This window comes from Giraffa tippelskirchi, chromosome 9 (assembly GCF_054371585.1).
Source record: "Giraffa tippelskirchi isolate mGirTip1 chromosome 9, T2T-mGirTip1v1.2.pri, whole genome shotgun sequence".
Lineage (NCBI taxonomy): Eukaryota > Metazoa > Chordata > Mammalia > Artiodactyla > Giraffidae > Giraffa > Giraffa tippelskirchi.
The window spans coordinates 37,588,401-37,604,201 of NC_137283.1; the positions used below are offsets into that span (position 1 = coordinate 37,588,401).

The window sequence follows — 15,801 nt, forward strand, 5'->3', positions numbered from 1 at the left end:
CAACTTTTTTTTAAAGCAAGCACACACTGCCATGTCCTAACAAAATTGAGTCCAAGCAGACTGCAAATACATGAGTATGTTTTCCCCTTTTTGCTACTCTTTCTTCCCTTTCTTCACGAGACTCTATATTATGTGAACTCATAGTCATCTGTTCTCTGAAAGATGATTTCATTACATGGAAGATATGTAAAGCAGCAAAGATTTCATTAAATTACCCTTAGTTAAGGCTCTCTTAGACTGGGTGAGCTTGAAAAGACTATAAAAATAATATTTTATCATGGCTGTCACATAACACTGAGAACAAAAAAGAAAAACAATTAGCCCACTGCAAACAGGAGTCGTGTCTTACTTACCCGGAATAGGAATGATTGGAATACTTTCATTGGGGACCACCCGAGGTGAACTGCTATCTTCCACATAGAAATGAGCTGTCTGAAAACATTTTCTGTGCAGGAAAGAGAGAAACAAACAGTGAGAGAAGAGAAATACACTTTGTCTGAGTTCACCATCTTTCAATTCTTCTTTCAGAGTCTCCCAGCTTTCTGTTTCACCCAGCAATGAGTACACATCCATGGGAAAGGAACAAGATACAGGAGGACAATGTCCAGCCGATTGGAAGGACCCCCCGCAGCTGAAGAATATCCACTTTTTATTACACTATACCCACCCTGAGAGTTAAAAGGGACACAACTTAGTCATGAGCCACTCGGGCACATGAAAAGTTGGCATGAACTGAGGAAACTTGCTGTATGAACTGTGAGGATTAGCTCACAATCTTCCCCAATTCAACCTGCTCCAGAGGAAGAATTATTCACCATTCTGAACTCTCAGCACCAAGTTCAAACCATACCTCGAACCCTCCCAAATGCAGCCATCGCACGGCCCAAGCACACAATAGCAACACATTGTTAGTGCTCGGCAGAGTCCCAGACAGCTCTTGAAGGGGGTCAGAGGGCTTCCTGGGGCAAGCACCCTGGCCAGACCACATCAGAGGCCAGTACCCAACACTGTCAAGTGTTGTCTATAGTCCGGGGTTCTGTTTGATTTTTACCTGGACTTGAGACAAAGCAGGGAGCAGACACTGGTCATCACTGGACAGGCAGGGAGCAGAAAAGCCATCGGCGGCTCGCTCAGCCTCTGCCTGCTGCCGCCGGCCGGCCCTCGGTGTTCCCGCAGCCACGTCACCGCTCACTGCGGCCCTAATGAGCTGCCGGAAGCACCGGCTGAATATTTAATGAGGCTGCTCAGCGTGAATGGCTATTGTGACCAGAGACGGGTCCCTGTTCATCTGGCAGAGGGGCTTCACAATAGCTGGCCCCACTGCTGGGTCTTTGAGACAAGCAGGCGGCAGCCTTCTGCTGCTTGGGGTCCCGGGGACCCAGGCCACTCCTCTGGCGTCTCCCAAGAGCCCCATGTACACCCAACTAGAGCTTCACTTTTTGGGGGGTAGGCGATCGGTATCCCTACCACTGGAGTAAGTCAGCTGTTCTTTGGAGTTGTCTTGACTCACCTGATCGCAAGTACTCTTGCAATGACTCTTGGGCGTCTCGTTTCTACGAAGCCCAAGCAGAGGGGTTTTGGGGGAAGAGGAAATACCAGGGAACCTCAGAGAGTACAGGAGATCTTGGTGGGAGTGAGGAAGCCTCTGAGTTCTGCAGATTAATGGAACTGTAGATTTGCACGGAGCTGTTATAACCACGCACAGTCAAGAAGGATCACACGTCCCAGTGGGAAGTGTTTTCCTTTAAGCAGCGCCTGTGTTCAGACAGGTAGTAGTTCTAACCAACTGCACGCCCAGGCCAGGCTATGGAAGCAGTCTGGAGGGCTGCTCCCTGCCATGAGGGGCTCCAGAACATAAATCACTCCCTCTCCTGGCACACATCTCCTGGGACTGCTCTCGCAGAGCACTGAACAATGGTTTTTTCCTATGAACTGCCTGGCATTTGTAGTATAAATAATAGAACACGTTTTCACCGCTCACCATCTAGCTGTCTACCCCTAAATTTGGAAGGAACAGTCAGTCTGACTTAAGCTACAAGGACATGAAACGTACAAAGTATTTCAGGGCTACGGTAGTGACGGGATCTTCTACTGAATGTGAAATGAAGCAGATTCATGTGAAACAAAAAACACATGATTTTGTTATTTGACGTAATAGTTTCTTTCTGTTTCTAAGCTCGTCATCAAATTTTCTATTTCTCCATCCCTGCCACCTCCATGTCCCTGTCCCCAATTTACATGGATTTCCAGAATGTAACCTTAGAGTTCAAACACGGAGGATGGGGACTTTGCCAACAAAGCTACAACCACAACCACCCATCGTCATAGCTGAGGAGTATCTATTTTTCTTAAGGTATTGGACCACTGAAGTATTTAGTAGCCCAAAAAAGTACTGTTATGATAATGAAACGAATGGGCCAGTTTACCAGCTCAGATTTGAACTATGCACAAAAGGGGGGAAAAAAGTGCAAAAAAGATACCATACAACAAAGAATTAACTATTCTAAGACCATAATTACACTACCTGATAGATTTCTACAATATAAAGCATTAGTCAAAACAATCAGCATTGGCCAAGTGACCGTTAACATCAAATGACTTGGAAAGCATGAATTGACATGGCAGGTTCTTTTCCTGGAAGAAGACATTCAGACGGTTCACTCAGACCCTCAGTTACACGTGAGGCTCGAGGCTCCACATCCTCTTTGAAAAAAGCAGCATGGACCGAGGCACACCACATGCCCTAAGTGTGGCTGTTTATAATTGATTTTCCCCGGAGCAGAGGACTCTGGGATTGCCAGAGAAGGGCACACGCTGGGGATGAAGGCCAGAAACTCCGGGACCGAGGTCCCTACACCCACACCCTGATGCAGGTCACTGTGCTTCCCTCCCTCACACGGACTCAGGTGGGCACCCAACTACACAACTCGGTGGCAAACGTCTTCCCTCGGAAAAAAGGTTTCAGTGGACCCAGTGAGCATTTGTTTGGCACCCACTGCTTAGCATGGTGCATGCAGAGAACACATTCTCTTTCTGGGAGCTTTAAGAACACCTCCTTAAGCCTGGCTAAGCATTTGAGTAATTTAGCGAATTATGTTGTGTACACAATTTTTCTGCAGAAAAATTAGGAACTATTGATACAAATGAAAAAAAGGAGAAAAAAAATCCAAGTTACTCTCATCCTTCTCTTAGTAATCTTTACTACTGCTATTTGTGGGGTGTATCATTCCACACTTTTCCTCATGTAGTGACTGTTCTTTGATCACTGACAATGACAAACTGGGGGCAGAACAAAAAAACAAAAGACAGACAAAGTCCCGCCCTCGTGGTGCTTATGTACTTTCGGGGAAATCAACCACAAACAAGTAAACAGTTTCAAAGCGTCAAGAGCTATGAACAAAATACAACAGGATGAGGTGGTGGTAACTGATGGGGAGGTGAGGGAGGTGAGGGAGGTGAGGGAGGGGCCCTCCCTGACGAGGTGGCCTCAGAGCTGAGACGTCAGTAAGGAGGACTGGTCACGGGAAGGTGCAGGAAGACTATTCCAGGCAGATCCAGGAGCTGGTTAAAGGGCAGAGAGAGCTCATCCACTGCAGGAACTGAAAGGAAGCTAGACTTAAGAGCAGGGAAAGAAGTAGACCCAGAGAGGCACGCAAGAGGCAGGTCATGCCAGATCCAAGGCCATAAACCTTGTTAGCAGCTGTGAGCAGTGGAAAGCCAACAGAGGGCTTAATCCACAGACTGGAATGTTCTCACTCATCCCCTTCAAAGTGTGCGCTCTGGCTGCTACATGATGAGTGGAGCACAGAGCAGCAAGAACGGAGCAAGGAGGGCCATCGGGGCTACTGTTGTAATGTCATTCACATCCCGACAGGCAGACAGTTTTAACAAAATGAGATCATATTATACGTATCTCCTTGATAACAAATATGAACTGGTATCTTCAGTCTGCTTACTTCTCTACTTTATGGACACACTACATTGTTAGATGTTTAACTTCTTATTTCTTGAATAACTGTTGATGGGGGGGGTGCTCTACTTTGGTTAAGAGACTGATAATTTTGCTGGGTTGTGGCCTCCTTTCCACTACCATTGATCACATGGAGATGAATCTTCTGTGGGTACAAATTGTACACCGTGGGTTTCATACCTAAGAAAAGTGGCTGGTTCAGAGTCATTACCACACGACATTTTATTTGACTCGCTCATCTCAGAGAAGTCTCATGAGACATTTTTGGGGATTTTTTGCTTCTTTTTTTTTTTTCTTTTAAACCTTCAGTAGTATCCAGGAATAAAAAAAGTAAAGGCATCTTTTGGAGAAGATGAAAAGAAAGTGTGAGTTTTAATGCCTCTAAATATCTCAATTGTGATGTGTTCGAAGAGTCAGTATTGTCTTAATTCTGAGCTCAGGAAAACGGAGATAAAATTTCTGAAAATGCCTCAGTGTGTCACCAAGTGTGCAATTTCAAAGTTCTATTTAGGTTCAATTCTCCTTCAAGTTACTGACTCTAACATCTCTCCTTGAAGGAAACAGGTTCTTGGGATCAAGAGCCATCCTGTGACATTATTTCTTCACACTGAGCATTTGTTTATGCCAGTACCTTGAACATGGAAATAAAGTCAATCGTATTTGGAATAGAAAAAAAAAATTTAACTACAAATCATAGTCTCATGGTACTCACCATAAATTTTGTATTCACCTCTTCCCCCTTTTCTTTCTTTCCTTTTTCTCTGCCCCTCCTACCATATCTGCTTTAAGAACCTGAAAACAGATCTTTTTTTCCCCACTGACTCTGACTGGCTCAGTAACGATCTAAATTAGTTATCTTTTACTTCCCCTCATCTACCTTTCAGCAAGTATTTTCCTGACACTCTGTGCTTCCCAATTTAGGAATCTGTTTCTTCCCTAATAATCTCTTTATTTCTTTAAGATTACAAATACAGTATTTACTCCCATGCTGAACTAGTTAAGTCATTTTCAGTTGTGGAAACCAGCTAAGCAAAAGAAGAGAAGAAAAGGCTCATTTCACAACTCAAATTAGTAAGAGCAAAAACAAACAAAAAAAGGCAAATAAAATTACTTGGTTTAACCTTACTTTCTACTACTATTTTTTTTTCTTTTGTAATTTGTTTTTTTATTGAAGGATAATTGCTTTACAGAATTTTGTTGTTCTCTGTCAAACCTCAACATGAATCAGCCATAGGTATACATATATCCCTTCCCTTTTGAACCTCCCTCCCATCTCCTGCCCCATCCCACCCCTCTAGATTGATACAGAGCCCCTGTTTGAGTTTCCTGAGCCATACAGTAAATTCCCATTGGCTATTTATTTTACATTCAATTTAGGAATTTTTAAAGTTCACCTTAGTTTTGGAGGGTCCTGAAGTCAGTCAGCCCCTCTCTCTATCTCTCTCTCTCTCACACATACACAAGAACCCTCCCCACTGAAGATTCAATCAAGCAGTGGTTATCACTCAGCAGCACGTAGCTCTTTGGCTTGGGCAACTTTTAAAACTCCATGTTGGATGAGCCCCATTCCTGGTGATTCTAGCTGGGCAGGCCCAGGGTGGGTACACGGATCTGTGTCTTCTGCAAAAATTGTCCCCGAATTCAGGTGTGATTGTCTCTGGTGAAGGACCACCGTGAGAGAAAAAATGGTCCCCGAGAGTCTCCAGGCCCTAAGAAAGCCCTAAAGAAATTAAACTATCCTGGGTGGCAGGCACCTTAAAAATGCCCAGTGAAGATTCTAGAATTTAAAGGGTCCTGTATGAGAAAATGAAATAGGATTAAGAATTGAAGGATATTAACATAACTCACCTCAAACACAGAGAAAAACTGTATATCACACGTAACTTGAACAAAACTACGGCAAGTCTTCTGCTTTGTTTCTGTGAGAACCTAAGTTCTCAGACCCAGGATGGAATTCTCTAAGAGAACAAGTGTGCTGCCACTGTGCGGAACACACGTTTCAGAGCACAGAAAAAAGTTAGACTTCTCAAATGAAAGTTGTTCTTCCTACAGCTATCTTTTAAGCCACCTTTGTGGCTTTATGGCTCTGCTTGTCTGCCAGCAAAATAAATTCTAGTTTCCATGAAGGAATTCCAGTTATGGATACGAACTTGACTGTCAAGTAGTTCATGATGTTCTGATGTCCTCAATTCCAAGCGCCCTGCCACTTGAACATGAAAACCAATCGAGTTAGAGGGCTCTCGAAAACCCAGCCCTAGGAAGCAAGTACCACAATAAAGAGTTCCACCACACGTTCACTGAATGCTCCCAGATGGATGCAACCAAGAGGCACTCCAAGTTGGCAGGAGAGACTTTTCCTCAGTTCAACTCAAGTGGGAGCTGGATCAGAATGAAAATGAAACAGGAGATGTGAGTCTGTGGGTCCCACTTTCCCCGGGCCTCTCACAGAGTAAGCATCTCTCACCTTGAAGGAGAGTCTGATGCTGAAAGGTATGCACATCTCATACAACACAGTCCCTGAATACAAGCCAACTGCCTCTATTTTTTGACCAAAGGTGGTCCACTATGTGCATCTTACAGGAAGCTCTAAGTAGCTAAGTGGAAACAGGCTTTCTGTATTACTCTCCATTCATTCATCCCTTCTGAGAAAACCAACATGGGCTCCTGTGTTTTAAGATTTATAAGCAAGCTTTGACTAAAAGTCAAGAGGATGATGCCCTACATTCCTCTCCATGTAACCAGATGCACATGGATCCTGGCTAGAAGCTCCTTGGTTTCAAGACCACACTCCACTACCTGGGGCCCAGAACCCATCCAGGGTCTGAAGGCCTCATGGCAGGACTTGGTATGTATGTATGGATCAGCCGAGCTTTTAAAAACCCATAGATGTTTTCAGCTTACAGTCACGAACAATGGGTGTCAGATTGAAATTTCTAAAAACAATTTTCCATTCTTTTAAGTCAGGCAGATACTTTGCAGAGAGACTTTCTCAGAAATCAAAAATCCTTCTCTTGAGACAGCGCAGCCTATGTATCAAGGACATCTTCCAGTCAAGATGCAGCAGACATGGACTGAGATGCGTAAGCTATCAACGCCAGTCCCCAGAGCTCCCCATGGGAACACCCATGCTGCCAGCACAGGACAGACTGGGGTGTTTAATTGGCCTTCCTGACAAATGAAAAACCCCCCACCCCAGCTGCTCTGGTGGTGCTGGCTGTTAATCAACAGACTCAAGTTACAGAGGCTTCCTATTCAAACAAAATGTAGCCAACTACGGAGATAAGCAGGAACCCTCCAGGTTCTCCCTCCTGGCCTCTCACTTCTTTGCAAGAATCACCCAGAAGGATCAGTCTTCTTCAGAGAGGCTTTCCTTTCTGCTCCTCCTGTTTTCCGGGTACCTGCTCAGATAAGCCTCTGACGTGTCCTCACAATTTCCTTACTCACATCTCTTTCTGCCCCTCTAACAGGAAGCTGGGAACAATTTAGATGCAAGATACTTTTCAAAAACTAAGTGCTGACCTCCAGTCCAAGAAGACTCTATCTCATAGCTGTCTGGAACTCTACTGCCTCCACTGACGGCAGGCATCTGGATCTGCTTATAGAAGACTTTCTGAAGCCTCTAAACACCTGGGTCAAACTGGACATCTCTTTGGTGAGCTTGAGATGAGACCCTGTTCTCATCCAGGGTCCTCGGCTTGTGGTAACAGTTCGCTTAGCATCACTATAACTGATGGGGCATGGGTAACAGTAGGACCACAGCACAATATGCAGACTCCCATGAAAACCTGGGACTGTGGAAGTGAAAGTCACTCAGTCGTGTCCGACTCTTTGTGACCCCATGGACTATACAGTCCATGGAATTCTCTAGGCCAGAATACGGGAGTGGGTAGCCTATCCCTTCTCCAGGGGACCTTCCAGACCCAGGAACTGAACCAGGGTCTCCTGCATTGCAGGCGGATTCTTTACCAACTGAGCTATCAGGGAAGCCCGGGATTATGAAATTACCAAATATTGATACACAGGGAACCAAATACTGATACACAGGGATTAGGAACCAAGTCACTGTCTTCAAATTCAGTTCAATGGCTCTGTAATCAAATCAGAGTGACAAGGAGTTTGTTGATGGTGTGCAGCTCAAAATGTTAATTGCGGGCTAGAACAGGCGGGTCGCTGAGCTGCTGTTGAATATTAATTAAGTAATCTTAACTGATCTGTATACTGCCCTCACCTAATGTCACAGTGACATGCTTGCTAAAAATCTCGTTCATTCTCATGCTGTTGAGCATAGAAATCACGTTAATATTTACTTTTGTAAATGGAGCTGCTGTAGTAAACCGTGTATGAATAAGAGCCACTTATAAATAGAAAGTGGGAACACATTAACGTGCCTTCGAGGAAGATGATTGAGGGCTATGTTAAAAAGACACGGATTGATTTATTATGGCAAAACATCTCAAGAAATCGAACCGACAAAGACAACAATAGAAGGGAAAGGCTGTGGGAGTTGATGGGCTTTTTCCTCAAAGGGGAGGGTCTGCTAGAAATAATGCAGGGTTCCCGCTTGGAAAACAGTCCCGTGTCAGTTCTCAGCTGAGATGCTTTCATGTGTAACCACTCACTCACGTTAAGTTCCCTTTATTGCAACTGAAATCACTCTGTAAAACTCGGTTTATACTCAGAGTACCTCTTCAGGAAGGCATATTCTAGAAAAAAGGAATTCAGACCTGCGCTTCTTATTTGCATATTCTTTAAACCTTCAAAGGGATGTTGAGATCTGACAAATACTAATATCCTTGTGGGCATAATCTAATGGCATAATTCACACGAGGGCGCTCCCAGGGATCCTAGGACAGACGACTGTCATATCCTGGATCAGTGGGGCTTCTCTGGTGTGAGGAGGAGATGATGTAAGGAAGGAAGAGAAAAGTGAACAAAATTGTTTTGGAAATGATGGGTGGGCGGGGTGACAGAGCCAACATATTAAATAAGGAGAAAATGTTTGGAAATAGCTTGGATCTCACGTGGATAGGAGAGATGTCCCATTCAACTCTGGTTACAGCTGGAAGGGACAAGACTCTGATTTCTTCAGTGAGAATTTTATTAAGAGGACACAAACTGCTTGCAATGACCATCTTAGGAAGGTGGGAGAAAATTAACAAATAATACGCAGAGAAGCACCAGCATACTTCTAGGCTAGACATTAAGTTTGCCTGGAGACCCTTGCAGACACCCTCAAGTACTGGTAACGCTTTCCGGGAGATACGAGAGGAAAAGGTTATTTCATGAACCATATTTTGACAAGACCAGAACCTGAACAGGGCAATGTGTACATTCCAGCTGGTTTTAAGAAAGTGAGCACTAGACAGTCCTTGCCATACTCCCGGCTGTTACCCAGAAAGAAGGCCTCAAGTCCTCTCCCGTTCAGTTAGTGCCCTGGTCTGGACGTTCTCAATTTCTGAACTGAGGCTTCAGGAACTCTTCACCTTATCTTTCCCACTGTTGCAAGAGACTGACACAACATCCTACTGACTGGAAGGGTTAACAGGGACAGGACAGTCCAACTTATTTCAAGCAGGAGCTAGTAAATGCAAATTCACATTTCATTTACTGCACGTATGACTGAGTATCTGTATCATAAAGTGGCCCAGTAAAAACCTTTGCCAAGTACTTATTTCATGAACATAGTGACTTAACTAAGTCCATCAGGTTTTTGCTGTAAGAGCTATTTTAAGGATCGACTGAGGTGTTATGTGCCTCTCCACTAAACAGCCCCAGATTGTAGTACTTTTAAAATATTTGGGACCATCTGGGGGAAAAAATGATTCAGACATCACACTATCAGTCAGGTTTCATTCCAAGTGATTTAAGAATTTCACATTAACATTTGAAGCCATAAAAGTACCTTAAAAAAAAAGTAACCTCGGTTGGGGGAAAGACTTTCTAATGAGAATTCAAAACTCAGAAACAAACAAAAAAAGACTTTATGGATGAATCTGATTATATCAACATCAAAGAAGCAGCGGAAACACAGTTAAAAGGCAAGGTACAGATTAGGAAAATACATTTGCAACCTGTATTGCTGACAAGAGCTCTCTGTCTTGATTAGAAAAAGACCAACAATGCCAAGAAAGAATGAGCAAAAAGATCAACAATTTATAGTAAAAGAAATGCAAGGGGCAGAGCCATATGAAAGATATGTAACCTCACACATAAAACACACTAAGACACATTTTTCCTTTTCACCTGTGAAGTTAGCAAAAATACCAAAATTTGACACCACACTGTGCTGGAGAAGCTGTAGGTAAACAGGCAGGCTCACGCATTGCTGGTAGAAGCCCACCGTGGTGTCCTCTGGGGAGGACAAAATGGTACTATCAAAGTTATGAAAGCATGTAGCTCAGAATACAGCCAATTTCTTGAATTTATACTAGAAATAGACCTATCGACTTGCAAAAGAACATATCAAGTTATTCACCACACTACTGTCAGTCATAATAAGACTTGGAAGCAACCAGACTGACAGCCACAGGGGAATGGTACAGTAAATCACAACACAACTATACAAAAAAAAAAAAAAAATATTGTGCTTCTGAAAAAAAGAATGAGAACTACATACGCATAGAGAAAAAAAAGCATGTTATGTGAAACAAAGGTTTCTGACAGCTTATGTAGTATTCTGCTCTTCTGCTCTGTAAAAGGAGATAAGGGAATACACTGAATAAATTCATATATATCCACAACACACACAGAAACACACACACACGGACACGCATAACCACCTCTGAGAGCAGACAATTAACTAGTACTAATGGTAACCATGAACAGTATGAAGAGGTGAAAAGACAGGACTGAAAGATGAACTCACCAGGTCAGTAGGTGTCCAATATGATACTGGAGAAGATTGGAGAAATAACTCCAGAAAGAATGAAGAGATGGAGCCAAAACAAAACCAACACCCAGTTGTGGACGTGACAGGTGATGGAAGTAAAGTCCAGTGCTGTAAAGAGCAATCTGCATAGGAACCTGGAATGTTAGGTCCATGAATCAAGGTAAATTGGAAGTGGTCAAACAGGAGTGAACATTGACATTTTAGGAATCAGTGAACTAAAATGGACTGGAATGGGAGAGTTTAATTCAGATGACCATTGTATCTACTACTGAGGGCAAGAATCCCTTAGAAGAAATGGAGTAGCCCTCAAAGTCAACAAAAGAGTCCAAAATGAAGTACTTGGGTGCAATCTCAAAAATGACAGAATGATTTCTGTTCATTTCCAAGGCAAATCATTCAATGTCACATTAATCCAAGTCTATGCCCCAATCAATAATGCTGAAGAAGCTGAATGGTTCTGTGATGACCTACAAGACCTTATAGAACTAACACCCAAAAAAGATATCCTTTTCATCATAGGGGACTGGAATGCAAAAGTAGGAAGTCAAGAGATACCTGGAGTAATAGTCAAGTTTGGCCTTGGAATACAAATGAAGCAGGGCAAAGGCTAACAGAGTTTTGCCAAGAGAATGAACTGGTCATTGCAAACACACGCTTCCAACAACACAAGAGAAGAATCTACACATGGTTATCACCAGATGGTCAATACCCAAATCAGATCAATTATATTCTTTGTAGCCGAAGATGGAGAAGCTCTATACAGTCAGCAAAAACAAGGCTGGGGCCTGACTGTGGCTCAGATGATAAACTCCTTATTGCCAAATTCAGACGTAAATTGAAGAAAGTAGGCAAAACCACTAGACCATTCAGGTATGACCTATATGAAATTCCTTACGATTATACAGTGGAAGTGACAAGTAGATTCAAGGGATTAGATCTGATGGACAGAGTGCCTGATAAACTATGGATGGAGCTTTGTGACATTATACAGGAGGCAGTGATCAAGACCATTCCCAGGAAAAAGAAAAGCAAAATGGTATAAAGTGATTGTCTAAGGTGACCTTACAAATAGCTGAGAAAAAAAGAGAAGCTAAAGGCAAAGGACAAAATGAAAGCTATACCCATCAGAAAGCAGTGTTTCAAAGAATAGCAAGGAGAGATAAGAAAGCCTTCCTCTGTGATCAATGCAAAGAATAGAGGAAAAGAATAGGATGGGAAAGACTAGAGATCTCTTCAAGAAAATTAGATAGCAAGGGAACATTTCATGCAAAGATGGGCTCAATAAAGGACATAAATGGTACGGACCTAACAGAAGCAGACGATATTAAAAAGAGGTGGCAAGAATACACAGAAGAACTATACAACAAAGATCTTAATGACCCAGATAACCATGATGGTGTGATCACTCACCTAGAGCCAGACATCCTGGAATGAGAAGTCAAGTGGGCCTTAGGAAGCACCGTAACGAACAAAGCTAGTGGAGGTGATGGAATTCCAGTTGAACTATTTCAAATCCTAAGAGCTGATGCTGTTAAAGTGCCACACTCAATATGCCAGCAAATTTGGAAAACTCAGCAGTGGCCACAGGACTGGAAAAGGTCAGTTTTCACTCCAATCCCAAAGAAAGGCAATGCCAAACTCCTGCACAAACTACTGCACAAACTAATGTTCAAACTACTGCACAACTGCACTCATTTCACATGCTAGCGAAGTAATGCTCAAAATTCCCCAAGCCAGGCTTCAACGGTATGTGAACTGAGAACTTCCAGATGTTCAATCTGGATTTAGAAAAGGCAGAGGAACCAGAGATCAAATTGCCAACATCCGTTGGATCATAGAAAAAGCAAGAGAGTTCCAAATAAACATCTACTTCTGCTTTATTGACTACACCAAAGCCTCTCACTGTGTGGATCACAACAAACTGTAGGAAATTCTTCAAGAGATGGGAATACCGGACCACCTCACCTGCCTCCTAAGAAATCTGTATGCAGCTCAAGAAGCAACAGTTAGAACCGGACATGCAACAATGGCCTCATTCTAAACTGGGAAAGGAATACGTCAAAGCTGTATATTGTCACCCTGCTTATTTAACTTGTATGCAGAGTACATCATGTGAAATGCTGGGCTGGATGAAGCATAAGCTGGAATCAAGATTGCCGGGAAAAATATCAATAACCTCAGATATGCAGATGATACCACCCTTCCAGCAGAAAGTGAAGAGGATCTAAAGAGCCTTTTGGTGAAAGTGAAAAAGGAGATGAAAAAGCTGAAAACTAAGGTCATGGCATCCTGTCCCATCACTTCATGGCAAATAGATGGGGAAACAATGGAAATAGTGAGAGACTATTTTCTTGGGTTTGAAAATCTCTGCATATGGTGACTACAGCCATGAAATTAAAAGACACCTGTTCCTTGGAAGAAAAGCTATGAACAACCTAGACAGCATACTGAAAAGCAGAGATATTACTTTGCCAACAAAGGTTCATGCAGTAAAAGCTATGGCTTTTTCAGTAGTCATGTATGGATGTGAGAGTTGGACCATAAACAAAGCTGAGCGTCGAAGAATTGATGGTTTTGAACTGTGGTGTTGGAGAAGACTCTTGAGAGTCCCTTGGACTCCAAGGAGATCCAACCAGTCCATCCTAAAGGAGATCAGTCTTGAGTGTTCATTGGAGGGTCTGATGTTGAAGGTGAAACTCCAATACTTTGGCCACCTGATGCAAAGAGCTGACTCATTTGAAAAGACCTGATGCTGGGTAAGACTGAAGGCAGGAGAAGGGGACGACAGAGGATGAGATGGTTGGATGGCATCACCGACTCAATGGACATGAATTTGGGTGAGCTCCGGGAGTTGGTGATGGACAGGGAAGCCTGGCATGCTGCAGTCCATTGGGTCGCAAAGATTCGGACACAACTGAGCGACTAAACTGAACTGAACTGAACTGAATGGTTACCTGTCTACAACGGGGCAGGAAGCAGGTGGTGTTTGGGTGAAGAGAGAGAGATCTCAGGGTAAATATAATTTTATACTTTTTGCTTTCTGAACCATGTCAATTATTACCTATTCCAAATTCAAACCTACAACTTGTTTGAAAAAGTAAATACTTGGATCTGATTTTTACTGCTTTTTCTTTTCCTTTCTGGGGGTGGGGGGATCATCAGCAACAACTTCTTACAGCCTTGGTCCTGCATTGGCGATCGTGTCCACTCTGGGACTGCCTGGGGCCCTCTCACCCACAAAGGAGGAGGAGCAGGAGTGTTAAGGCCAGTGAGGTTAGACAAAGGAGACAAGGTGGGAGCCAGAGGAGTCGATGGCAGGGCAGCTTGTCGCAGCAGCCTGGGAGAGAGTGTACAGCAGGGTAGCCAGAGGAGGAAGAACAGAGGCTTGCGGATCAGGTCTCTATGGGGCCCAGGTCTTCACCAGAGAGTGGTTAGCACAGCGCATGGGGCTGTGAGAGGGGTCATCGCTCAGGACTCAGACCATAGAGGGGGCCGTCCCCACTGGGTCACCTGAGCAGCGTGGCCCTAACAAATAACTTCTCAGAGCCTCAATCTCCTTATCTTGTAATGCGGTAATAGATCTCACACACTCTGCATCTCATCCATATTACCTCATTTACTCCTCACAACAACTCCATGACAAGGAACCATCACAGACCCATTTTCTGGAGGAGTCCATTGAGGCTCAGAGAGCTTAGGTAAGTAACTCAAGGTCACAGAGTCACAAAGAGGCAGAGCTGCAGTTAGAAGCTACGACTCCCTGAGCCAAGGTCTGTCTTAGCTGCTACACTATTTAAAAAAAAAAAAAAAAGTAAAGTCAAAACTATGATTCACAAGTAGGTGAATTCTATAAATACTTGCAGTTTCCCAAGATAGTCCTTGGGAAACTTCTAGACCTACATAAAACTGTTCTTCCCCCAAGCTTCTGGCACTCAGAGGTAGAGAAGATACCAGAGGCACTGAGTGCTTTATAACAAAACACAGCCTCTCTAACTAGCCCACTCCCTCATTTGGGGCCAAGTACAAAAATTAGAGCTGGTAACAGTCCACCTGGCTGTGGCATTGTGTCTGGAAAGGACTTAGAAACTGGACGGGCATTTATCTTTGTGCCATTCACAAGGTAATGATGGCTTTTTAAAGTGTTAAAGAGTCAAAACTACATTATATTCATAATGAACTGAGCATGAAAGTCGGTCATTTAAGTGAGGTCCAAGGTCTTGCTCTTAAGATTAGATCTTTGAATCTAAAACTTATACAGAGGGGTTTCTATTTCAGTTTTTACTCTTGAAGTGTTGAAAATGGGATTCAAAATTAAAGCCTTCAATAAGGAAAAAGAGATGATAGAATAATTGCGTTACCAGTTAGCAGTCACTGCCTTTCTCTAAAAGCCCAAAATTGCACCATTCAGCTTAAAAGAAGACAGATCACAGAATTTCTCATTAATCTTCCACAATTCTTATACTATACCTTCTTAGATCTCACAGCTATCCCCAATTATAGTGGCTGCATAGCTACAATTTCATCTCATCATCTGTTTTACCCACAACCAACGGAGACAAATAAGTTCATGCACAAAGTCGAATATAAATTCAATAAACTGGTTCGTTGAAAAGGAATAAGGGGCTACTCACAATGAAACACTGATTAGGGAATTATTCTAAGTGGCCATTTAATATTAAAGCATTAATTACCATCTTAAGTAGAGTTTGCCTAGATAAGCCTTACAGAAAGTATCAAGGGCTTACATGAGGTGATTAAGATTATATAACCCTGACTTCTAAAGGTTTATTATAAATCTCTCTAGGACAATAATTTTTTTCAAGTACTCAAGCCATCAAAAACTCTTGTATTTATTTGAATTTTAGCCTTCTTATGGAAAACAATATGCTGTAACTTCATTTATTTCTCTCTTTTATTCCGGCCCTTCTTCAACTCATTGACA

At 43.0% G+C, this 15,801-nt stretch overlaps 1 protein-coding gene across 12 annotated transcripts in view; it reads right to left on the reverse strand.

The window, feature by feature from the left end:
- The window catches only part of PTPRG (protein tyrosine phosphatase receptor type G), a 767,420-nt gene that overhangs the window by 56,386 nt on the left and 695,233 nt on the right, over positions 1-15,801 (reverse strand). For all 12 annotated transcript variants that reach the window (XM_081524560.1, XM_081524557.1, XM_081524554.1 and 9 more), the window contains one exon: positions 354-445. In XM_081524560.1, the coding sequence (XP_081380686.1) occupies positions 354-445 (92 nt within the window). The remainder of the gene's footprint in view (positions 1-353; positions 446-15,801) is intronic.